A 26,261-nucleotide genomic window follows, 5' to 3' on the forward strand; every position below is an offset into this window, starting at 1 on the left:
CTTTTTTAATCCCCTATGGTGATTGCCTTGAGAAAACTAGTTACTCATACTTGTAAAGCATCTCTTGTTCCCTGCTCAGCTTTGTATGTCAAAAACAGCTTTAGGATTGATTTTTATTGACATAGATTTCTCAGTTCATTGATGCTTTGCACTGACTGTTGGCTTTTTCTTTGAAAAGAATGCGTAACTTTGCTGGGAAAAGGGTTGGGGGATGATGTCCTATATCTCCTAATCTTTAGTAGATTACATTCTAGATTCTTGGATCATCTCTCAGTTTTTTGGGGGAAAAATCTGCTAATCCCATTGGTGTTATTTGACATACCTTTTTCTTGGCTGCTTGTAAGAGTGTCTTGTTGTCTCAAAGCCTAACAATGAGTGAATTGAGTATGAACAAATGGGAGGTTCAACAATCCTATAAATTTTTTGTCAACTTTCAATTTGTCCCTATAGTTGTATCATGATCTTAACTGTTTTGCACCTTATCCAAACACTGCTTCTGTGTTTATACAATCTATATGTAATAGTAGTCCCCACACCCCTTCCCACCATGATTTGTCAAGTCTCAATATTTATTCATGCTACAATTCTTGTTTCCTATGAGGTCATTTCTTGATGCTATGAACTGAACCGATTCATTTGTACTGCTTTGTGAAGGTTATTGTATAAAAGCCCAGGCCCATACTCACCCTCAACTAAGAGGCAATGGTCTCACATAGAGCCTATGTATCTCCCAGTTGGTAAAAAGCTTTGTGGATACGCCATCTATGCCCCTACCTATTCTAGAGTTGTGGAATCTAGGGCTCTGGAGGCAACTGTGTGGTAAAAATCAGTCTGTATTCCTGCACATATTCTCTGACCAATAAACAGCCTGATTTGAATTATTAGCAGTGAATGTGGTAGTATATTCCTTGACTGAGCTCATACCTGAGAAATACATTGGCCTTAAAGATACAGTTGGCATAAGTCAACAAGAGGATGAGCGTAGGAGTTCCATAGGGGAAGTCTGTCAAAGGACTAAAAATAGAAGTGGGATTAAAGGTTCTGCTTTGGAAGGTCATGGGGCTTTGACAAGCCATGGCCAGACAACTGCTTCCTCTCTCTCCCATGATATAATGTGATGAGAGGAAAGGGTGCCCATTTGTGGGCAAAAGTGAGGCCAAATAGTAGCCATTAAGGGAAAATGACAAAACATACTGGACAGTGAACTGGGTTTGTCTCTTCCTACATCAGCTAAAAAAATGGAGCCAATGAAAGACCAAGAGAGAAAATGACCCTGACAATGCTTAAGCATCCCCAGCTGGAAATGTGCCTGAATGGAAAGGTAGGTCAGGTTAGAAATGCCTGACTATGATAGGGCCACAGCCCTTCCCCTGTGGGGTGGGGGATAGAGAATGGTCAAGGGAGAAAGGGGTCCCATTTACCTGCGGGGATGCCCTGTTTTGCTCCAATGGAAGAAGTCCTACTCTTTGGAGCCACCCCTCTCCCTGATCTCCCTCTACGAGGAATTAATTGGGGATTCTTGACTGGTGGTGGCATGTCATCAAGCACAGCATCAGCTCCAATCTTGGACGTGATCCACTCCAGAAAGTCCCACGTAGAGGTGTAGACTCCTGGCCGTTTTGCCCGGGCACAACCTGTGCCCCAGCTAGTGATTCCAGTCACCACGAACGTGTTACTGCTCTTGTCCTTGCACATGAGTGGCCCACCACTGTCCCCCTGCACAGAAGAGAAACTGTTACAGTCCTTGTTACAGGGATCCATGGTTCCTGCTCCCCCCCCCAGACATGCACGTGGTCCTCTCAGCTCACAGGGTCACTGTCCTCTAAGAACATGCATTCACAGGGCTCTTAGGATGCATAATCACTGATCCCTCAGGACACAGGGCACTGACCCATCAGGGTGCACAGGGGCACGCACACGCTCATATGTGCATGTACTTGTTGACAAGATCCTGAATATTAATTTGGAGAGATCTCAAGGCACTCAGGAAGTGGTCTACATGGCATGGAGAGACGCTGAGCAGGGAGTAAAGGAGCCCACAGACCCCACCTCCTGCATCTGAAGAAAGAGGTCCAGGTGTGAGCTTATGGAGAGGAAGAGGGTATACAGGTACTAGTTGGTCTTCATGGCAAAAGAGGTATACATGGCAACTATGCCACAGCCCTCCCAGAGATCTATATGAATGATTGGGCAAAATTAGTATTAGAATTAAGTGGGGGGGAGGGGGCAGCTAGGTGGTGCAGTGGATAGAGCACTGGCTCTGGAGTCAGGAGTACCTGAGTTCAAATCTGGCCTCAGACACTTAACTTACTAGCTGTGTGACCCTGAGCAAGTCACTTAACCCCAATTGCCTCACTAAAAAAAAAAAAAGAAAGAAAGAATTAAGCAGAGGGGACCAAGTTAACTGGAAGCTGGGATCCCAGTGTCATGGTTGGGTGGGCTTAGGGATGTCAGCATCTGAGGGCCCCAGGGAGGGGTGTTACCTGACAAGTGTCGATTTTGCCCTCTGGGTAGCCAGCACACAGGTTGCTTGAGTGAATGGATCCATGGTACCACTCAGTCCCATTGCATATTTCCAAATTAATGATTTTCACCTCTGCTTCCTGTAGAATAGCTGCTGGCTGTGAAGCTACAGCCACAGGGCTCTGGTCAGACTGGGCACCAAAGCCCCAATCCCAGACATCTCCACCCCACTTCAAAACCTACTATTTCCTGTGATCCCCAAATTGACTCTGATTCCATGACCCTTTGCTAGCCTCTGGGGCCCTCCCCTAGCCCCTCATCACTCTGGGATCCCCCAAAATTCTCTCTACTCTCTTTGACCCCACTTCTATGAAAATGTATGGAATGTGATTATCTAACGCCATGGCAAAGAGAAGCCAGGAAGTTGTGAGGTCAGCAAGGAAGATGACATCAGGCACTCTGGACACCTGGATTACTGAGGAGATGCCCTGGCCTCACTGTCCAGTCACACAAACTTCTTGTACAAGCCAGGGCTGATCCATCATGACTTCCCACCCTTTCTTATAATTCTGTTTGGCCCTAGGGGTATGGGCAGAGAGCACAGAAGGGACTGTCCTACCCTCAGACCCCAATATGAAATGAGCAGATATGTGATGCCTATAGAAGGTAGGGCTTCTGGTCCTACAGGTGGCTGAGCAAATAATAACAGATGCTGTTAATATATAACTTTAAGCAGGATGACTTCAGAAAGGCCTGGAAAGACAGGTATGAAATGATATATAGTGGAATGAGCAGAACCAAGAGAACATTGTGCACAGAGACAGCAACAGGGTTTGATGAAGACATGTGAATGACTCAACAATACAATGATCCAAGACAATCCCGAAGGACTAGATAAAACATACTATCCACTTCCAAAGACAGAACTAATATTAATAGAACAGACTGAAGCAGGCTCTTTTTCACTTTCTTTCATTTTTTTCTTTTAATGAAGTTTTCTTGTACAAAACAACAAATATGGTCATGTTTTACATAATCCTACATGTATAACCCATATCTGTTTGCTGCCTCAGGGAGGGGGAAGGGGAGGGGGGAAGGAGGGATAAAAATTGGAACCTAAAACTATCAATAAAAATGTTTATTATAAAAAAAAGATTCAGCTTAAGCACTATCTTCCACATGAATGGAGCTCTGAATAAAACTAAAAAACAAGCAAAATGTGTGTATGTATGTGTGTATATGTATCTTTAAAGTTTGCAAAGTACTTTATGCCCATATTATCCCTTTTAATCCTCACAATAACCCTTTGAGGTAAGTACTATTAGCATCCCCACTTTACTGATTTAAAAACAGAGGCTTAAACTAGTTCAATGAATTTCCCGGCGTTATACCACTAGTAAATATCAGAAGCAGATTTTGAATGAACATCTTCCTGGTTCCAAGTCCAGCACTCTATCCATCCTGCCAAGTAGGGAGCTACAAATAAAAGGTGGGGGTGGAGAAGAAGTGAGTTGGGACAATTATGGCTTTAGGTAGGGCCTGCTAGTTTCTGGCTACTCACACCTGGGAGACTGGGAAATTGGGAGAGAAAAGAACAGGTGCTGAGGCACTCCCCCTAGCTGCCAAATAGGCTAGTTGCAGGATCCCTGTAACCCACAAAGAACAGAGCTGGAGGTATGTGATTCTGCTCCAGGGAATCAATAATGACCCCAGTCATTTGGTACATGTGTATATAGGTCTCCCAGCTAAATAGTCAGAACCCTGGGTTTGGTATCCATGGAGCTGGATTTGAGACCCAGCACCCCTCCCTATTTATTACTTGTTTAGCCTTGAGCAAGCCACTCAAGTGCTCTGGGTCTCAGTTTCTTCATCTGTAAAATGTGGAAATTCAGTTTAAGAATTAAGGGCAGGGGCAGCTAGGTGGCACTGTGGATAAAGCACCAGCCCTGGATTCAGGAGGACCTGCGTTCAAATCCAACCTCAGACACCTGACACTTACTAGCTGTGTGACCCTGGGCAAGTCGCTTAACTCTCATTGCACTGCCAAAATAAATAAATAAATAAATAATGATAATAAATAAAATAATAATAATAAATAATAATAAATAAATAATGACAATAATAATGTCTCCTCCTATACTTGCCTCTGGTCTTGTCCCTCTCCTTGCACCTCTCCTATCCTTTCCTGCCCCTGATTCTGCCCCAGTCCTGTCTCCATTTTCCTCTGAACTTCCTAACTTCGCCCCATCCCTAATTCTAGGTACTGGGCACCTTCTGGGAAGACACTATGCCCCAAGAGATGAAATACTTGATAAAAGCCTCCAGGAAACATTAGCCTGTTTCTTGTGCCAACAAAGCTCCTTTGAATCTGTGTGAAGATCAGGACTGAAGAATTTAAAAGTATAATCCCTTTAGGCCATGCAGAGATTTAGTGGCCCCTTTGGAAGAGCTGCTTGTTTGTTTATTGCTATTTGTTGTGCTGGGTGAATTAATGTTACCTCCTTTATTCATCCTTAATATTCTGATTAAAGTTTTATATGATATGCTTTAGAAGTGAGAGACATAAGGAAGAGGATAAACCATCAGGGAGTTGGACATTGCAAGCCATGAGATTAGATTGGGTAATCCACATATTATAAAAATCCTGTCATTCTAGTGAAACAAGCACCATTATCCACAAAAGGTCAGAACCCCGGAGAGGGAGACAGCCAGCTCACAGCCAGCCGGAGAGCACTCTCTGCTCTTGGGTACTGTAAACAGAAAATAAGGGGAAGCATTTGATTTGACAGCACCTGGTCCTAAATAAGACTACAGTCAAATGAAAGAGATCTTGAAAGATTTCCTGGGAGGCAGTTTCTAAGAAACACCTAGAACATTTCCTATTGGCAAAAACAAAATTAAAATTAGGGTTTCTATTCTATTGTCTTTAAGGCAAAACTCAAATCAACTGCACTCCATCTGCCTACCGGATGCTGGCCCCAGCCAAAGCTCTAGCCAGTGTGACTTCATCAGCCTCTTTAACACTTCAGTGGGTCTGTGATAACATCAGGGTGGCGCTGGTTTTACCAGGGTAAACATGAACCCAGCCCTGCTGCTCACCCAGCCCTGCCCCTCTTCTCCGTGTCTCTCTCAGTAAATCCTCCATTGTCAGTCCACTCGAGGCACCAGAGGTCTTCCTCTGATGCTTTTCATCGAATGTGAGTCCCAGGGCATTCGCCAGCTCATCCTCCCCTCACTACTTAACCAATCCACCCCCCTTCTCCCACCATCCAAGTCCTTGATGAGGGAGGTCTTTTATATCATTTCTCACATGCAAGTCAGTATTGGTCAAGCAGTTAGCAAACATTTATTAAGCCCTCACTCAATGTGCCAGCCATTTGCTGAGTACTGAAACATACAAAGGAAGGCAAAAATGACACCTGGCTTCAAAGAAATTACAATGTTATGAGTGGGGAGAGGAGAGGGCAATGACAGGTAATCAGGCACATGCATACACACATATGGTGGTTGTTCAGTGATTTCAGTTGTGTCTGACTCTTCACGACCCCAGTGGGAGTTTTCTTGGCAAAAATAATAAATGAGAGCTTGGCCATTTTCCTCTCCCGCCTATTTTACAGATGAGGAAACTGAGGCAAACAGAAACGTGACTTGCCCAGGGTCACACGGCTAGTAAGTGTCTTAAGCTGTATTTGAATTCAGGTCTTCCTGACTCCAGGTCTGGTGCTTTATCCACTATACCACCTAGCTTCCCATACTGCATGCATGTATGCATACACTCATACATATAGTACATGGAATGTAACCTCAGAGGAGAAAGAACTAGCATCTGGAGAGGGGGAGGGGAGGCATACTGGGGAAGGAAGCAGGAAAAACAAAAGCTGGAGGTGAAGGGGTAGAGTACTGAGTCATGAGAGCAGCCAGTGCCAAGGCATGGAGATGAAAGACGGACTGTTTGAGGAACTTCAGATAGACTAATGCAGAACTGCAGAGGAGTGTGAAGACAGAAGGTATAAAGGGGCCTGTTTGTGGAAAGGTTCAGGTGTGGAGCAGAGGCATTCTTATTTGATCTTAGAAGTAATAAGGAGGTGCAACTAGGTGGTGCAGTGGATAGAGCACTGGTCCTGGAGTCAGGAGGACCTGAGTTCAAATCCAGCCTCAGACACTTGACACTTACTAGCTGTGTGACCCTGGGCAAGTCACTTAACCCTCATTGCCCCACCAAAAAAAAAAAGAAAAAGAAAAAAAGAAGTATTAGGGAGCCACTGGAGCTCACTTAGGAGCTCACTTAGTGAGACCTCAGTCTTAGGAAAAGCACCTTAGCAGCTGAGTGAAGGATAGGCTGGAGTGGGAAGAGCCTTCAGGGAGGGAAATGAGGCAAAAAGCTATTGTAATCAACCAGGCAATGAGGATCCAAGAGTGGCAGTGTCTACATAGAGAAAAGGGAGTGGATAGGAAAGCTACAGGGAACATAGAAAGGAGATGTGGCAGGAGATTGAAATTAGGGGAGGAGTTGGAGTGAAGAAGGGAAGATGAAATCAAGCCTTCAGCCTGGGTGACTTAGAGCAAAGCTTCTTAAATCATGGGTTGTGAGCCCATATGAGGTCACATAACTGAATATGGGGGTTGTGGAAAATGTGGCAATAGTAAAAGGTTACGTACACCTATTTTATATACCTATATACCTGGGATCACGTAAAATTTCTTGCGGGGAAAGGAGTCACAAGTGGAAAAAGTTTAAGAAGCCCTGACCTAGAGGATGACAGTGGCCTTGTCAGTATAGCAAAGTGGCAGGTTAGAGGGAAAAGTAATACATTCTGTTTTGGACCTATTAAGTTTGAGATGCCTGCAGGACAATCCAGCTGGAGATGTCGAAGAGGCAGCTGATGATTCAGGCCTGAGATATGCTGTAGCCTTCTGATACCTTCCCTATGCATAATGTGACCTACAACATGGGGATTCATTAAGGTCCTTTGTGACAGTTTGACATCACTGAAAGTCCTAAACACATTGATGTTAGAGAGGTGGATTACCCCCCCACGAATTGGAAAGCAACTCAGAATTATGCAAATAAACCGACTAAAAGCTAATGAGGTAATTTTTATAAAAGTGCCTGGCAAACAGTAGGTGCTGAGTAATCCTTTTCCCTAGAAGGTCTATGCCCTTGACCCTGAGATTCCATTGCTAAAACTATATCCCAAGGAGGCCATTAATAAGCAGAAATAGTAACAGCAGCATTTTCTTATACTAGCAAAGAATTGAAAGCAAAATAATTGGAAACATCCCCCTATCGAATGAGTAATGGCTAAACAAACTCTGTTCTTTATGAATCGGCTAATATGAAGGTTACAGAGAAATATGTGTAACCTGAACCTGGGGAGAGATCCTGGTCTTTTGGTTTCCTACTTTGAGAAAAAGAACATACCATTCTGGATTCTGAAGTCAGAAAGTCTCTGGGAAGAAGCAAATGTGTAATCAAAAACCTTTATCATGTCCCTGTCTCCAGCTTGCTACACTAGAGACTTCACGGAATTTCCCCTGGGTGAGATCTAAGGATCTCTCCCTTGGTTGAACTGAATTATCTCACTCCCACTGGGAGTGCTCATTCACCCTGTATTGTCTGGTAAATATTCTCCTATGTATACCTTTCTCTATTTTCTATTTTGCTATGACTTGGATAAATAAATTTATTTGTTATTCACTATGTATGTTCATTGTGGGATCGGCATTTGGTGAGAGAGCAATTAAGACAAACAGAAACTTTGGGGCATTTTTCCCCATTAAGAGATAGTGATGGGGCCAGCTAGGTGGCACAGTGGATAGAGCACTGGCCCTGGAGTCAGGAGTACCTGAGTTCAAATCCAGCCTCAGACACTTGACACTTACTAGCTGTGTGACCCTGGGCAAGTCACTTAACCCCAATTGCCACACAAAAAAAGAGAGAGTGATGGGGCAGCTAAGTGATGCAGTGGATAAAGCACCAGCCCTGGATTCAGGAGGACCTGAGTTCAAATCCAGCCTCATACACTTGACACTTACTAGTTGTATGATGCTGGGGAAGTCACTTAACCCTCATTTCACTGCTGAGAGAGAGAGAGAGAGAGAGAGAGAGAGAGAGAGAGAGAGAGAGAGAGAGAGATCAGGAGCATAGCCTGAACCTAAAAATTATTCCCTCTAGACCAAGTATATTTAAGATAGAAGATGATGTCAATCCAGCTCAATATACCCTCTCTTTGAGGAAAGCAGAGTGGCCCTCAAACTCCTGCTTCACCTCTTGGCAGAAATCAAAGCCTCTCCCTTGGAGAAAGGAGAGGGGGGAAAGATTCTAGAGATGTCTACCCTGCAAGCCACACCTAGAATGACCTATGTGGGCACACAGAACCTAGAGGGGCAAAACACAGTAGATATATACAAACATACACAACAGACACAATTACTACTGCAATACAAATGGACAGTTAAAAATAATTGAAAATGAATTAGACTAAACAGTCTTGGTTTTGAAGAAGAGATATGAGAAGACACCAGAAGTGGTGGGGACAGGAAGAAGAGGAATCCATGATTGTGAAACATCTCATTTTCAGATTTTTATTATTAATTTTATTAAATTAATTTTATTGTTGATTTATAATTAATTCCTGAGTTTACCTCTCATCTTCCTTTAAAAAAAAACTTTGCTATATATGATGGTTCCTTGGGAAAGGTAGGGGAATAGATATCTAGGGAAATTATGTCAAAACAAAAGATATCAATAAAAACATATATTTAAAACCAAAAGAAAGTGCTGGACAATTTCCCAGGATGATATTCTGGACTTACCTCATTGTTCTTCTGACTGATCTGTCCAAGATACATTTATTGATGAAATAATTCTACAGGCTACCCATGCAGCTAAAGTTATAACCTGGTAGAAGAAGTTCTAGTTATGTCCCTGATAAAACTGAAGGTCATTAAAAAGAAAAAAACATGGATGCTCTTGTAAGTTTTGGTATCTCCAGTGTTGAACAATGCCTAGCATGCAGTGATCACTTAATAAATCCTTGTTGATCAACTGATAATGTGGGCAACACGTCTATGAAGCCAGCCATTCACTGAGTAGGCAAAACAAAGGCAGGAATGTAGCACACAGGAACTGAGTCAGAAGGTACTGAGTCAGGACCCCACCAGCTTCATCTAGACCCTGGTTGATTTGCGTGGTAATCAGGGCATTATTGGAGTTGAAAATAATCTCATCACCCAAGTTCCACAGAGATTCTGTCCAGTGCCAAGTTCTTCAGATACAGGATGCAAAAAGAATGGAAGCTAAAAATGCCTAGTTTTGACAGTGTGAAAGGAATTTTCTAACCCTAAGTCAGAAGACCAAGATCTGGGAGTCTCAATCCAACAGGAAGAAAAAAAGTTGCAGGAACATATTGAATCTTAGCCTGAGGGCTTCTGCTGGCTTTTGTTGGCAACCAGGTTGTGTGTGGTCACAATGCCCTAAACTATAAAGATCTTGGCTTTCTCCCCTCAGGAAAAGGCTGCCTAGCAGCTGCAGTCCAGCAGGTGGTAGAAGAGAGCAGCAGATGATAATCGAAGACTAGCTAAAGACCAATAGGTGGGAGCAGAGAGCAGGTCAGCAGAAAGTGAGTAAGCCAGCAGCAGCAGCACAGGTATTATTTAAATACAATTGAGCAAAAGAAAATAATGTGGCAAAGGGACAGAGAGCTACAGAGGAACTGGTATCAATAGAGAAATAAGAGCACTGGCTGCTCTCTACAGCACTGGAGACATGAAATGCCCCAAACTCATAGGTGGTCTGGCCACATCTGTTTCAATTCATGTTCCCCAGTCACATCCATACCCTTCAAGGGTGTTCTCCCCCAGACGTAGTAGCCAGTAATAGAGTGCGATACTGTATACATGTTTTGCTATCCTGTTATTAGAATGTCTTTTACTTTAAACTTCTGTATACTCTGTTTGACACCAAAGAATTTCATGTGCAACCCCTGTCCCAAGGTCCATTGGTATAGGACGTTCTCCTTATCGGTGGAGATGAATGCCCTGCTCTGTTTGAGGGGCATGATGTTTGTGAGATGAAAGAACTTCAGCTCTCATCGAGTCTTCCTTGGGACTCTTTAAGCCTTGAGTCCCATCAGGCACTTCTGGCTTCCAGCTTCAAGAGGAAAGATAGAAAGATGCCAACCCCACTTCAAGATGCTGAAGAGAGAAAAGACTCTGGGAAAGCAGGGGAGGAGCCATAGCAGTCTTCATCATGTCCCCATCCTCGGCTTGCTATGCTAAAGACTTCAGGGAATTTCTCTTTTTCTTCTTCTTTTTTCTCTTTCTCTTGGTTGAACTGTTATCTCACTCCCAACGGGAGAGCTCCTTCATTCTGTATGGTCTGGTATATATTCTCCTGCGTATACTTCTCTGATTTCTCTTTTGCTATGATTTGGATAGATGGGCTTTTGGCTATTCACTATGCACGTTTATTGTGAAACTTCTATTTGGTGGGAAAGGGATAAAGCCTTGAATATAGATCTTGGGGTTTTCCATGTCTCTAAAATGAAAAGTGATCTGAATTTAGGTGGAACCCAATCATATCCCCTAGATAAAAATATTGAAGGGAGCAGATATGCTTCTATCCTGGTAGCCCTCTCCCTCTGAGGGGCGAAGTGGCTGCCTCTGGCCTCAACCTTTGACTTCCTCTCCTGCCATGAATGAAAGCTGCAGTTGGAGAAGACTGGGGGAAGAAGAGGTTATAGATAGCTATTTTGTCTCCCTTCAAGCCCCACAGTGATACTCCCATGCTATGGACTGAGAGATGGCCATTTTACCACACTTGCCACACATAGATCTCCCTGTACATGAGTAGATACTGTCCCCTCCTTAAACCTGATATATCCCAACTCTATCTGTAAATAACAACATTTGGGTAAACATCACCTTTAGAGAATCACTCTTCTATTTGGGCTCTGCGTTGGACATTCTCAGTCATGCTGGTGAGGGTCTTTTGTAAATGTTTCCCTGAGTGAGGGCCATGTGTATGTGTATATGTGTGTTTGAGCGTGCATGTATATGCACATACATACATATATATATACTTATGTATGTATATACACATACATATGTGTATATATCCCTCCAGCCTGATGCTTAATATATCATTGACTAAATGTGTCTCCAGGGTAAAATATGACTTAGAATTTTATGATTTTAAGACATACATTCAACACATTATACTCAATGAGAGCTTTTAGGAACAAGTCTAGTTCTGCTACCTACTTTTTTTAATCAAGGAGGAATAAACACCAAAGAATCTTTTCTTTTCTATGTATCTCAGTCATATATATGTGTGTGTGTGTGTGTGTGTGTGTGTGTGTGTGTGTGTATATTTTAGTGAGGCAATTGGGGTTAAGTGACTTGCCCAGGGTCACACAGCTAGTAAGTGTTAAGTGTCTGAGGCCATATTTGAACTCAGGTACTCCTGACTCCAGGGCCAGTGCTCTATCCACTGCACTACCTAGCTGCCCCCATATCTATATTTTAAAATATGTGAGCTGTACTAGAACAAAATTTGAGGAAATATGCCTGTTTTCTTCTCATTAGGGGTATCCTGCATGGCGAGGAGGGATATGTTCTTCTCAGAACGATACTTGAAAAAATGGAAAAGAGATCTATATGGGTCAGTTGCTGCTGATGAGCAAAGGGTATAGTCTTCAAAATATAAAAGCCAGGAAGATGGATTTTGATTTCTGGCAGAAGTCTTGAAAATATTATTAAAGGTATGGTTTAAGAATATTTAGAAAAAGGGGACAGCTAGGTGGCACAGTGGATAAAGCACTGGCCCTGGATTCAGGAGGACCTGAGTTCAAATCCAACCTCAGACACTTGACACTTACTAGCTATGTGACCCTGGACAAGTCACTTAACCCTCATTGCCCCACCAAAAGAAAAAAAATACTTAGTTGTTTTATTCATTTTTTTTTTTAGTGAGGCAATTGGGGTTAAGTGACTTGCCCAGGGTCACACAGCTAGTAAGTGTTAAGTGTCTGAGGCCGGATTTGAACTCAGGTACTCCTGACTCCAGGGCCAGTGCTCTATCCACTGCGCCACCTAGCTGCCCCGAAAAAAAATACTTAGAAAGGGAAGCAATGGTCACTAAGGGCCAGCACAACTTTGTTAAGAACAGGCTATATGAAACTAATCTTGATATCTTTTTGTAACATTATGGGAGATCAAGACAATGCCAAAACAAAAGAAGGTGGTCTAGTGGTAATTATCAAAACCATCGGGTGCTGGCTAAGAAATAGAGAGGTGGATCAGTGGAACAGAAGAGGTACAAATTACACTAATAGTAAATGACTATAGTAATCTAGTATATGATAAACCCAAAGATCCAAGCTTTTGAAACAAAAACTCATTATGTGACAAAAATTGCTGGGAAAACTGTAAAACAATATGGCAGAAACTAGGTACAGACCAATATCATACACCATATACTAAAATAAGGTCAAAATGGGTACATGATTTACACATAAAGGATGATACTGTAAGAAAATTAAGAGAGTATGGAATTGTTTATCTGTCAGATTTATGGGCAAAGGAAGAATTTAGGACCAAGGAAGATATAGAGAATAAAATAAAATGTAAAATAGATTATTTTGATTATATAAAATTTAAAAGGTTTTGCACAAACAAAACTAATGTAAACAAGATTACAAGGGAAACAGAAAACTGGGAAAGAATTTTTGAAACAAATATCTTTGATAAAGGCCTCATATCTCAATTGTATAGAGAACTGAGTAAAATTTATAAAAATACAAGTCATTCCCCAATTGATAAATGATCAAAGGATATGAACAGGCAGTTTTCAGACAAAGAAATCAAAGCTATCTATAATCATATGAAAAAAGGCTCTAGATCACTATTGATCAGAGAAATTCAAATTAAAACAACTCTGAGGTATCACCTCATACCTATCAGAGTGGCAAATATAACAAAAACAGAAAATATTGGATGTTAGAGGGGATGTAGGAAAGCTGGGATGCTAATCCACTGCTGGTGGAGTTGTGAAAAGATCCAACTATTCCAGAGAAAAATTTGAAACTATGCCCAAAGGGCTATAGAACTGTGCATACCTTTTGATCCAGCAATACCACTGCTAGGTTTATATCCCAAAGAAATCCCCAAAAAGAGAAAAAGACCTATTTGTAAAAAAATATTTATAGCAGCTCTATTTGTGGTGGCTAAGAATTGGAAATCAAAGGAATGCCCATCAATTGGGGAATGACTAAACACAGTTAAACAAGCTGTGGTATATGATGGTGGTGGAATGTTATTGTGCTATAAGAAATGACAAGCAGGATGATTTCAGAAAGGCCTACAAAGACTTATATGAACTGATGTATAGTGAAGTGAGCAGAACCAAGAGAACATTGTGCACAGAGACAGCAATATTATTTGACGAAGAAGTGTGAATGACTTGACTATTCTCAACAATACAATGATCCAAGACAAACCCAAAGGACTGTTGATGAAACATACTATCCACCTCCAAAGAAAGAACTGATATTAATGGAACACAGACTGACGCATGCTATTTTTCATTTTCTTTTATTTTTTTCTTTTAGTCAAGTTTTCTTGTACAAAATGACTAATATGGTAATATTTTACATAACCGTACATGTATAACCCATATCTGATTGCTTGCTACCTCAGGGAAGGGTTAGGAGAGGGAGGGAAGGAAGAATCATTTTTTTAAATTTTTTAAAGAGAATGCCATAACCACGGCATTACTGAATTCATCAAGGCACTATGTGACAGGCACTGTACTAACTGCTTAAGAAAAGCAAAAGCATGGTCCCAGCCCTCGAGGTATGTGCATTCTAATGGGAGAAACTACATGTAAATAACTAGGTGCATATGAGACACATACAGAGTAGATGAAAAATAATCTTATAGGAGAAGAAGGAATGGTAGCCTAAAAGAACACTGAGGGATGAAGAGACTAGAGACCATAGTAAGGAAAAAAAGTTTAAAAGGAGCAAAGAATGGGGAAAAATAGAATGATGAGATGGTGAGTGGATGAAGGAATTTCTTTCTCTTAAAATAAGTTTTTATTGTTATCTTCTGTTGTATAGTAATATTCCCTTATATTCACATGCCACAATTTTTAGGCATTCCCTAATTGAAGGGCATCTATTTTGTTTCCAATTCTTTCATATCACAAAAAATATCTATTTTGGTATATGTGAGGACTTTTTTATTAGCATTAGCTTTCTTGGGATATAATAGGCCCATTAATGGAGTCTCTGGTTCAAAGACTATGCACATCTTAGTCACTTAAATTTCATAATTATGCAATTTTAATAATTTAATAATTTGGAATTCCAAATTGCTTTCCAAAATGTTTATACCACTTTGCAGATCTCCCAACAATGTTTTAGTGTGCCTGTCATTCCACAATCCCTCTAACATTAACTATTGCCATTTTTTGTCATTTTTGTCAATTTTCAGAGTCTCTGGTGAAACTTCAGAGTTGTTTTGATTTTTATTTCCTCTTATTATTAGTGACTTAGAGAATTATTTCATGTGGTTGTGAATACTTTTCAATTCTTCTTTTGAGTTCTATATGTTCATATCCTTTGATTACTTATTTATTGGGGAATAGCTATTCTACACGTGTGTTGTATACATGTATACAAAATGTGTACACACACACACACACACACACACATCTCCAAACAAGAGTTTGGATACCAAAGTCTTATCAGAGAAATTTGATAGAAAGATCTTTTTCCCATACTATCCCTTTCTTTCTTATCCTAGGTACATTAATTTTACCTAAGCAGAAGCTTTTTAGTTTCATGTAAAGTTATAAATTTTATCTTTTGTAATTACCTCTAGCTCTTGTTTGGTTAATAATTTATCTCTTACCCATAGTGAAAAGAATGTGATCTGTTTCTCTTCTAATTTTTTTATAGAATGATCTTTAAGATCAAGATCCCATATCCATTTAGAATATATTACGGATGGGGGCAGCTAGGTGCTGCAGTGGATAGAGCACTGGTCCTGGAGTCAGGAGGACCTGAGTTCAAATCCAGCCTCAGGCACTTGACACTTACTAGCTGTGTGACCTTGGACAAGTCACTTAACCCTCATTGCCCCACAAAAAAAAGGAAAAAGAAAAAATAGAATATATTGTGGAACATGCTATAAAATGTTAGTTTATGCCTAACTTCTGCAGTTTTCATAGCAGTTTTTATCAAATAAGGAGTTTTTCCCTGGGTAACTTATGTTTTCCACTTTATCAAATATTGAGCTATTGAGTTATTTTGTCTCTTAGTCTAGTCTGCTCCATTTATCTCTGTATTATTTAACCAGTACAACATGGTTTTGATGACTGCTTCATTATAACATAATTAGAGGTCTAGAACTGCTCTTCCCTCTTCAACCTTCTTTTCATCATTTTCCTGTCATTCTAGAATTTCTTTTTCCAAATGAATTTTGTTATCATTTTATCTAGTTCTACAAAATATCCCCTTAGTCATTTGATTGGTATAACATTAAAAGTATAGATTAACTTTGTTAGTGTTGTAATTTTTATTTTATTGGCATGGCCTAGCCATTATTAGCACTGAATATTCCTCAGCTATTCAAATTGTTTGTTATTTCTATAAGGAGCACTTTATAAATGAATCAATACAAGTTTTTTGTGCACTATTTTTTTTTAAGTGAGGCAATTGGAGTTAAGTGACTTGCCCAGGGTCACACAGCTAGTAAGTGTTAAGTGTTTGAGGCTGGATTTGAACTCAGGTACTACTGAATCCAGGGCCAGTGCTCTATCCACTGTGCCACCTAGCTGCCCCCATTTGAGGTTTTCTTGACAGAAACTGGAGTGGTTTGTCCATTTCCTTCTCCAGCTCATTTTACAGATGAGGAAACTGAGGCAAATCCTCAAATATTTTATGCATTTTGAAGTTATTTGGAGTGGGATTTCCCTTCCTATTTCTGCTCCTTGGGTTTTATTATCATTATATAGGAATAAGTTCATTTGGGGGGATTATTTTATAGTTTCCAACTTTGCTGAAATTATTATCTCAATTAGTATTTTTGCTACTTTCTTAGTGTGTTCCAAATAAGCAGCAAATAGGGATAATTTTATTTCTTCTTTATCTGTCTTCGTGCTTTTCTTTCTTGTTATTGCTGTTGCTAGCATTTTCAGTGGGGAAAGTGGGCATTCTTGTTTTACTCTTGTTTTTACTGGGAAAGGTTCTGCTGTATCCCCATTATACGTGATGCTTGCCTTTGGTTTTAGATAGATGCTTTCCATGATATTTTTTAAAAGATTCCTTTATGCCTATAATTTGTAAAGATTTTTAGCATAAAAGAATGCTATACGTTGTCAAAAGCCTTTTCGGGGGGGGGGCAGCTAGGTGGCATGGTGGATAAAGCACCAGTCCGGGATTCAGGAGGACCTGAGTTCAAATTCGGCCTCAGACACTTGACACTTACTAGCTGTGTGACCCTGGGCAAGTCACTTAACCCCCGCTGCCCTGCAAAAAAAAAAAAAAAAAAGCCTTTTCTGCATCTATTGAGATGATCATGTGGTTTGGGATGCTTTTGGTTTTGAATGTGTTGAATGTTTTCCTAATGATGAACCATTCATGCCTCCCTACTATAAATCCTGCTACATCATAATGATTTCTTCAATAAATCATTATAGTCTGTTCAATTACATCTTATTTAAAATTCTTGAGTCAGTATTCAATGAAGAAATTGGCTACAGCTTTGCTTTTATGTTTTATCCTTCCTTGGTTTAAGTACAAGAACTATGTTTGTCTCACAAAAGGATCCTGGTAGGATGCTTTCTTTCTCAATTTTTGAGAATAATTTGTGAAGCACTGGTACTAATTGTTCTTTATCAGTTTGATAGAATTCTCCCATGAATCCATCAAGGCAGTAGTTTTTTCTTTGGTAATTTCTTTGCAGCTATAGATCTATTTTCTTTTCTGACATTAGGTTATTTAATATATGTCTGGCCTTCTTATGGTTTGGATATTTTACATTTTTCAAATGTATTTCCTCTATTTATTTTGTATTTTGTGCATATCACTGTGCCCAGGGGCAGCTAGATGGCTCAGTGGGTAGAGCACCGACCCTGGAGTCAGGAGTACCTGAGTTCAAATCTCAGACACTTAACACTTACTAGCTGTGTGACCCTGGGCAAGTCACAACCCCAATTGCCTCACTAAAAAAACAAAACATATAAACTGTGCCTAATATTATCTAGTTATTCTTTTTCTTCTTGTTTTGATTTGATTTAGCTTACTCATCTGCTATTTCATTGATTTCTGCCCACTTCTTAATCAGATTAGCTAAATGTTTAGCTACTTTATTAGTCTTTTCAAAGAACTAGCTTGTCATTTCTATATTTTTTCTTTCAATTTACCTATTTCTTCTCTAATTTTTAATATCTCTTCCTTTGTGTTTAATTTAAGTGTATCTCTTTATTAGCTTTCTAATTTTCTAATTTTCAAATGTATATTCAATTCACTAATCTTTTCTTTTTCTATTTTGTTTTACACTAGTATGTTTGTACGGGTATTACTTTTCTCTTTGGGTCTTGCTTTAGCTACATCCCAGAAATTTTAGCATGCTGTTTTATCATCATTTTCCTTCACATAATCATTCATTGTTTCTATAATTTGTCCTTTAACTCACTCTTTATTTAGTATTTCATTGTTAAATCTTTATTTGGGTCTTTGTCTTTTGTTTTTGGACCCTAAACAAATAACCATTTTCACTGCAATACAGTCTATAAAGAATGTGTTAAACTATTTTCTTTTTACATTTGTTTGCAATATCTCAGTGTCCTAACAGCCAGGCAATTTTTGTAAAAGTTCCATGTGGTGCAGAGAAATATGTATTTTCTTTTGTTGTCCTATTTATATGCTTCCATAGACTAGAGAAACTCTAGTTCCTCTAGCAATGTGTTCAGTTCCAAATTTTCCCTTTTGTTTTTTCTTTCTGTTAGATGTATCCAAAATGGAGAGAAGAATATTGAAGTCTTTCACTATTGTGTTATTGTTTATGTTTTCTTGTAGCTCAATTAATGATTTCTTTATGAATTTATGCACTAAGGGAACTGGAGCATTAAAGTTTATTTCTGATATTGATGTGCCATCTATGGTTCTTTTCAGCATAATGTAGTTTCCTTCTCTCCCTTTTTGTATTTTGGATATTTGTGTTTGCTTTGTCAGATAACATAATTGTGACTCCTGCTTTTTTTTTAATTCATTTGATGCATAGTAATTTTTTCCATCCCCTCAACTTTATTTTGTGGATGTCTTTGTTTTTCACATATGATCCTTTATAAGCAACAGATTGTAGGGTTTGTTTTCTTATCCAATCTGTCACTCTTTTTGATTTTATTGGATTATTTAATCCATTCCCATTTAACACTATGAGAATTATGTTTCTATTTTCCTCCATTTGTCTCTAACATGGAAGTTTATTTCAAATTATGATTTTTCCCTTTTCTGTTGTAAAAACAGAGTTGTGTTTTCTTCAGCTTATTCTTTTTTTTTTTTTAGTGAGGTAATTGGGGTTAAGTGACTTGCCCAGGGTCACACAGCTGGTAAGTGTTAAGTGTCTGAGGTCGGATTTGAACTCAGGTACTCCTGACTCCAGGGCCGGTGCTCTATCCACCAGCTTATTCTTTTTTAAGGTGGCCCTATTCCAAATGGCCATCTTCCCCCCAATGGCTATCATCCCCTCCTCCCATTAGTTCCACCTTTCCACTTGGGTTTTTGCTCATTGGATCCTTTTTCTTTCCTGGTTTTATATGGTTATTTCATTCTTTTCCCTTTTTTTCTTCCTCTCAGTCAAATAGATTCTCCCTTTCTATCCTCCCCTTCAACTAGTCCTGTTCATTAACTTTTTTTTGCAGGGCATGAGGGTTAAGTGACTTTCCCAGGGTCACACAGCTAGTAAGTGTCAAGTGTCTCAGGCCGGATTTGAACTCAGGTCCTCCTGAATCCAGGGCCAGTGCTTTATCCACTGTGCCACCTAGCTGTCCCTCATTAACTTTTTTCTTTTTTTTAAGTTATTTCTTTTGTGGGGCAATGAGGGTTAAGTGACTTGCCCAGGGTCTCACAGCTAGTAAGTGTCAAGTATCTGAGGCAGGATTTGAACTCAGGTCCTCCTGAATCCAGGGCTGGTGCTTTATCCATTGTGCCACCTAGCTGCCCCCCTCATTAACTTTTTTTTTTTAGTGAGGCAGTTGGGGTTAAGTGACTTGCCCAGGGTCACACAGCTAGTAAGTGTTAAGTGTCTGAGGCCAGATTTGAACTCAGGTACTCCTGACTCCAGGGCCGGTGCTCTATCCACTGCACCACCTAGCTGCCCCCAAATAAATCTCTTTCTTTGTTTTTTTAGTTTCGTTTTGTTTTGGGGTGAGGCAATCGGGGTTGTGACTTGCCCAGAGTCACACAGCTAGTAAGTGTCAAATGTCTGAGGCCGGATTTGAACTCAGGTCCTCCTGACTCCAGGGTCAGTGCTATATCCACTGTGCCACCTAGCTGCCCTGCCCTCATTAACTTTTAAAATTTCATTTTTATGCCTCTTTCCAGAAAGGGTTTCTCTCACTCTCTTCATTATCTATCTTCTCTTTCTGTCTACTCTAGACTCTATTCTCTGGTTTATGACCCTTATAAATTATCTAGTTTCTGTATTTTCTGTATTGGAATCAAAACTTCCAAGGTATATATTCTAGACTCTCCCCACAAGGCAGTTTCTGTTGCTACCTTGTAAAGATACCTTGTAAAGGAATCTGTGGATTCCTCTTTTCCACTGTGCCTCATTCCCAGAACAAAGTCAATTCCTGCAACTTATAGAAAAGGCACTGCCCAGTGGTAGGAACCTCCCCACATGCACACACATTCCTGATTATGAAGCACACTACTGATCTATGCCCTCCTCCTAGCTATTCCATTTGCCTCAATATTTCCTCCCTGAGTCCATGCCCTTCCATTCTTCCAGGCATTCATTGTCCCTAAAAATTCCAGCTCTCTCTCTACACCCCAAGGTAGGACAAGCACCAAATACTCTAAACCATATTCAGCACAAGATCCCCGTCCTCCTTCACAGAATGTCCCCTAGGAGCATTCACTAGTGGAACTCTCTCCCATTAGCAAAGCAAGGCCTCCCCCCTACCTCCCTACCTTTTAAGTCCTTCCCAACTTGTCTTCACACACTACCCTGCATATTTTCATCCTGAGAATACAGGAGCCACCTTATTGTTAACCCTCAATCTGATGTATGCACATCATACATTCCTCTCCACCCCCATGTACCCCTCTCCTCTTCCATTCACTTTCTCAAAGCTTTCCTTTATAAAAGGGAGAATCTGGACTTTCCATTTCACTCTCCAGTATTCATCTGCATCTCTCTTTGGTTTGAACTCCACAGAATATGATGTCCCCACACTGAGCATCCCTTGCTGTGCCACCTCCACTTTCCAACTTCCTTTTGTGTATTGTCTTCCCCATTAAATTATAAGCTTCTGGTGGGCAGGGACTTTTTCTTATTTTTATCCCTAGCACTTAGCTTAGTACCAGGAACATAGAAAGCACTTTAAAAATGTTTACTGAATTGAATTGAAATGTATAATGTAGTTCTACACAAAAGCATTGATTCACCCACCAACAGCGTACTGCAAAGTTTTATCCATGATGCCCCACCTGACATCTGCCTTTGCCCCAGTCTCCTTGTGTGCAGTTAAAAGGAATCTCTTACTGGTCTCTCTACTGTCACTCTGTTGTTGTTATTCTTGGCTGCTACATTCATTCATTCCTTTTGCATTTCTGTTGTCTGGGATATTCAAGAAGTAAATAACTTCTTCAGGTCTGGCGGGGGGAGGGTTGTAAGAATATTTTAATTATGTATTCTTGAATGTCCATCTTTTTTCATTTATGGTTAAGTTCCTGTTTTTAGGGTAAGTCATCCTGGTCTGCATCCTGTACTCCATTGCTCTTCAGAACACATTATTCTGTTCCTTCCTGTGTTTTCTGGTGGATACAGAAGACTCTTGAATTAAAGAGATTTTCCTTTACTTTGCATTTGACTGTCTTTCTCCTGATGGCTTGCAGAATTTGTTGTTTCTGGGTTGAATTCTTAAATTTAACCACTATGTGTCTTGAAGTTTGTAGTCTTGGGTTTTGTTTTCTGGTGGCAATCTGGGATTTCCTTTAGTTGGTATTTCATTTTTATGTCCAGAAGTTCTGCACAGTTCTATTATTTTGCTGTATAATGGTGTTAAAGTTTTTTGCCATCATGTTTTTCTAAGAGGCCTCTCCATATCCTGCCTTTAAAATCAGTATGTTTTGTTTGCATAATGAGCATCTTTTAACCTTTTTGTTTCTCTTCTTCTAGGTTGTCCTTCACTTCTGTATATTTGCATTTCCAATCTACTTTTTTCTCTTTTGTTTCTTTTCTAAGATTTGCCATTTCAGATTCAAGTTTTTTGACTCTACCCATTTTTTTTTGCTGTGCAGGCCATAAATTCTTCTTTCATAATTCTTACTTCTCTTTTAAACTACTTATTAACCATATATTGTGATTCCATATCCTCCTCACATTCTGCAGGGTCCATTGTCTGAGTGTCATATTTTCTTTTGTTTGACAATATTTATTCATAGATGCCTGAACTCTTTTACTAAATCTGTAAGCCATGTTTCTTTCTGTTATTAATATTTTCCATGTTGATTTATCTGAATATATTCAAGATCTTTGAGTTTCTTCTTCCTGAGATCTTTGGTAATTTTAGATTTTTTTTTCCTCTTATTTTCCCCTATTGTCCATTTTGTAACTCCCTCCCCTCTAATTGTGGTTGCTTTGGGGCTTGGATTTCAAAGCATCTCATCCTTTCATACTGAGCAGTGAAGTGGCTCATCAGTCTAGGTCTGTGCTACAAGTGACTCTTGGGAGCAACAGAATTAGACCCATCTATATACTAAGCTCTTCCTCAGGCTTAATGGAGTTTCTCGCTTTCTCTCATACACACACACACACACACACACACACACACACACACACACACACACACACACACACACACCTTTCATCCAGTGCTCCGTCTCTTTCCCTCTATTCCTCAGTTGTCTGTCCTGGCACCAGCAGTTCAAAAAGCAGCTGCACTAGTACTAGAAGGTTGATTTCTGTAGTCTGGGTCTCCTAGGCTCTAGAAGGAGGGTTGGAGTGGGGTGGGGTGCTGAGCTCTATTTCAAGCCCACACATTCATCCTTCCCCCTTTCCTGTGTTCCTGGTTTTCCTGAAGAAATCTTTTGCAGCATAGACCATTGTCCATCATGATGCTGGCTTTTTGACCCCAGAAAGCTTCTGCCCCAAAGCACTGCCACAGTGATGGCCTGAAGCTGAGATCTCCACAGTACTGATGAGAGGGAAGGTGACTGGGATATGGAGTTGGATTTTGTTGCAAGGCTGTGTGTTAGATCCTGGGGTTGTGTAGTGCAACATCACTGCTAGTAGCTTAGCAAGAAATGGGAGAGGACCCCTGAGTGAGCTCAGGGGAGGCATTAGTTCATAGGTTGTTGGTTTTTTTAAACCTTCTTTTGAATTCTAAGTGTCCTGATTCATGGAAACAATTAAAGTTACTTTATCTTTGACATATAATGTTTTTAAGAAATTTAAGAGGTCAAGGAGATGAGGGAAAATGTCATTAATCACATAACCCAGAAGTTCCAACTTCAGAGTTCACCATCATAGAAGCAGAACACTTATGATGTTGGCAATCAAGGGTTGGACCACCTATTTGTAAACACTGCAGAAGTGCAAATGAGGTATTTAAGGAGATTAAGGAAGTCAGAGGTGAGGTATTTTGAAGAACACCAGTATAAATGGAGAGAAAGGAAGACTGTGAGCCAGGCACCGAGATCACCTTTAATATCTACCCTTGGACCTAGTAGTAAATACTTAGAAGAGTTCAGACTTCTAATGTTTATCTTTAGGAAAAGTCCAAAGAATTAGTTGGTTAAAGAATGTGTTTTAGGGCAATTGAGTGGATGACATCCCTGAATCCACAAATTCACCAAAGCAACTGGCCTAGCCCCAGAAGACTCAAAGATTGCATGAGTGGGAGCCATGGCATTGTAACATGTATCCTCATGACCATTTTGTGATCCTGCCATGATCCCATGGGTCTTTTATGAAGTCTGTGCTCTACCATTACCCATGATCCCCTTCTTGTGATGCCCCCATGATGACCAGAATCTTCCATGTTATGCCATAATTCAGATGCCTTTGACACCCCTCCATGACCCTTCATGTTTCCTGTAGCCCCTGAAATATCCCCTATAGCTACTCTAATCCCATCACCCTTTCAACTTCATATTCCCAGTGACTTCTAGAACCTGCCCCCATGATCCTCCAAAAGTCCCATCTCTGGCTTACCATCTTCCTCTTTGTATCCCCAGCCAGCAATGACACAGGGCTCTGAATCCTTCACTGGACCATCTGAGGACCGGGGTAGACAGGCAATTTGGACCAGGTAGCCACAGCGCACAGGTACATCCATCTCCACCAGCGCAATGTCATTGGTCTCTGTCCAAGTGTTGTACTGCTCATGTAGCATAATATGGACTACCTTCCGCTCCTGTACGAGGGGGCTGAGGGTGGCAGCTGCTGCCCATTGAACCTCCCATGCACCAACCACCAGACGCCACTGACTTGGGTCCCTAGGAAGACAGCCAGTGAAAGGAAGACCCAGATTGTCCTCTTACCTCCCTCCCTACCTCCATCCACTGAGGGCTCATCTGTTCTGAAGAAATCTCCAGGTGAGGTCCTTGAAAGCCAGGGGTGGTGTGGAGGGAGGAAGGAGGGAAAGAGAGAGAGAGAGAGAGAGAGAGAGAGAGAGAGAGAGAGAGAGAGTCCCAAGGAGAGAAACATACCAAGAAATTCTGAGAACCCTGAGAGCATCAGAGAGAAAAAGAGAGAGAAAACCCTAGAGAGACCCTCTCCAGAGACACACACTACAGCACCCATCCACCCCCCAAGGGACAACCTTTGGAGAGATACTACAAAATATATTCTGGAAAGATGCCCAAAATGAGTCATTTGGAGGAAAACCTCATTAGAGATCAGCAGAGACAATAAATTCCAGAGCTAGACCCCTGAAAAGAGAGAGGGGGAAAGGGAGGGAAGGAAAGAAGGAAGGAAGGAAGGAAGGAAGGAAGGAAGGAAGGAAGGAAGGAAGGAAGGAAGGAAGGAAGGAAGGAAGGAAGGAAGGAAGGAAGGAAGAAAGGAAGGAAGGAAGGAAATACAGAGACAGAAAGAGAAACAGAGAGAGAGAAAGAAAAAGGGAGAAATGACCCTAAAGAGTGAGGCTGCCTCCCACCCCCTTCCCCATCCTCTCACCTGATACCCTTGAAGCAGTGTGCAGCTGTGAGCACCCAGGTGGGGCTCAGTAGAGAGCCCCCACAAACATGGGACCTTTGGCCACTATGGGTAATCAGCTGCATACTGACCATCCAGGGCCAAGCTCCAGGTTGAGTGTCCTTGCCTCCCAAGATCCGACTGTTTACACTTTTAATTTTGGTCCATGGCCGTAACCCACAGGGGCCACTGGAGGGAGAACAAGAGTCAGGGCTCGTAAGACAGGGGGATGAAGCGGGGGAGTTGAGAACTGTCTTCAGCTCTTCCCCACCCCTAGACAGAACCAAATGGGAAGTTGGCCCCATTCCCTTCTCTCCAGCCTAGAGGTGACTTGAGAGGAGGAGAGACAACAAGGACTACTTCTATGTCCCAAGTTCCTGTGTCCTCCACATTCCTTCTCACGTGTTTTCCTATAGGTGTGCCCTACTTTCGCATCTGTCCCCCCCAACACACTCTCACACACACAATCTCAAGAGGGGAGGGACTGCAGAGACCATCTAATCTAAGACGCTCACATACGTGGCCAACCAGCCTCTGCTAGAAGACCTCAGGTCAAAGGGAAGCTTTGCTTTTCAGATGCAACCCATTTCTCTTGGGATAGTCCTAAGCCACCTACCTGTGTCCCCAAACATACATACTCCACATTCCTTCATATGTGCCCCAAACATGTTCTCCACCCTCAATCCCATGCACCTACATACACATGGCTTCTTTGCACACGTGTCCCCTATTCACTTACTCACACGGCCCCACATCGAGAGCCCCCAGACTCCCTACAAGGGAGAGCAGCAGTGCCTGGCATAGTCCTCCTGTGCTCCCCATCCTCCAGCCTGTACTGGGAGCCAGCATGATGTCACAGTGCCCAACATCCAGCCAATCCCAGCCCAGAGCCCTTTCTGAGGGCAAGAGAGAATGTGGGGGGATGGGATGTGTTCCAGGAGTCACTGGTAAGTGGAGATCTACATAATGATCATGACTCCCATTCTCATCATCCTTGGAGGCTTCCCAAGCATGTTCCTCACCACAACTACTCTGTGCCATGGAAAGGATCAGTAGCGTTATCTTCATGGGTCGTTATGTCAAAGTGGGCCTCAAAGCCAGTCCGAGCAAATGAACAAGAAAAAGCTTTGCTCCCAGGAATCAGCCTTGTTTCTTTTCCTTTTCCCAGTTCCCTCAGTGACGTGGAAGAATGGAAAAGATTGCATAGCCAAGACTGAGGGAACAGGGAAACCCAAGAAAAGGCTTTTTGCCGGTCCCTGGCAAGTTTTTTCTGTTTTTTTTTTCCTAAAAGAGTTATTCGAAGAAAAGGCCTAGAGGCTTTGAGCTGAAAGAATATACTAATGCTGGACCTTTCCTTGAGGAAT

At 41.2% G+C, this 26,261-nt stretch overlaps 1 protein-coding gene across 1 annotated transcript; it reads right to left on the minus strand.

Annotated features, from left to right (window-relative positions):
* Positions 1 to 1,395: 1,395 nt before the first annotated feature.
* LOC122729070 (acrosin-like) lies at positions 1,396 to 25,965 on the minus strand. The gene is made up of 6 exons (XM_043967733.1): positions 25,920 to 25,965; positions 25,637 to 25,793; positions 24,880 to 25,086; positions 23,917 to 24,191; positions 2,484 to 2,629; positions 1,396 to 1,716 (listed from the first exon to the last, which is right to left on the minus strand). The coding sequence occupies exons 1-6, from the start codon at positions 25,963 to 25,965 to the stop codon at positions 1,396 to 1,398; spliced, it is 1,152 nt and encodes a 383-aa protein (XP_043823668.1).
* Positions 25,966 to 26,261: the final 296 nt, after the last annotated feature.

The sequence above is a fragment of the Dromiciops gliroides genome, chromosome 5, assembly GCF_019393635.1.
Source record: "Dromiciops gliroides isolate mDroGli1 chromosome 5, mDroGli1.pri, whole genome shotgun sequence".
NCBI lineage: Eukaryota > Metazoa > Chordata > Mammalia > Microbiotheria > Microbiotheriidae > Dromiciops > Dromiciops gliroides.

Coding starts and splice junctions, on each gene's coding strand:
- LOC122729070 (XM_043967733.1), bottom strand. CDS start 25,965: ATGAAGATAACGCTACTGATCCTTTCCATGGCACAGAGTAGTTGTG. Junction 25,087..25,636: donor CTCGATGTGGGGCCGTGTGA/GTAAGTGAATAG, acceptor TTCTCCCTCCAG/TGGCCCCTGTGGGTTACGGC. Junction 1,717..2,483: donor GCAAAATCGACACTTGTCAG/GTAACACCCCTC, acceptor TCTTCTGTGCAG/GGGGACAGTGGTGGGCCACT.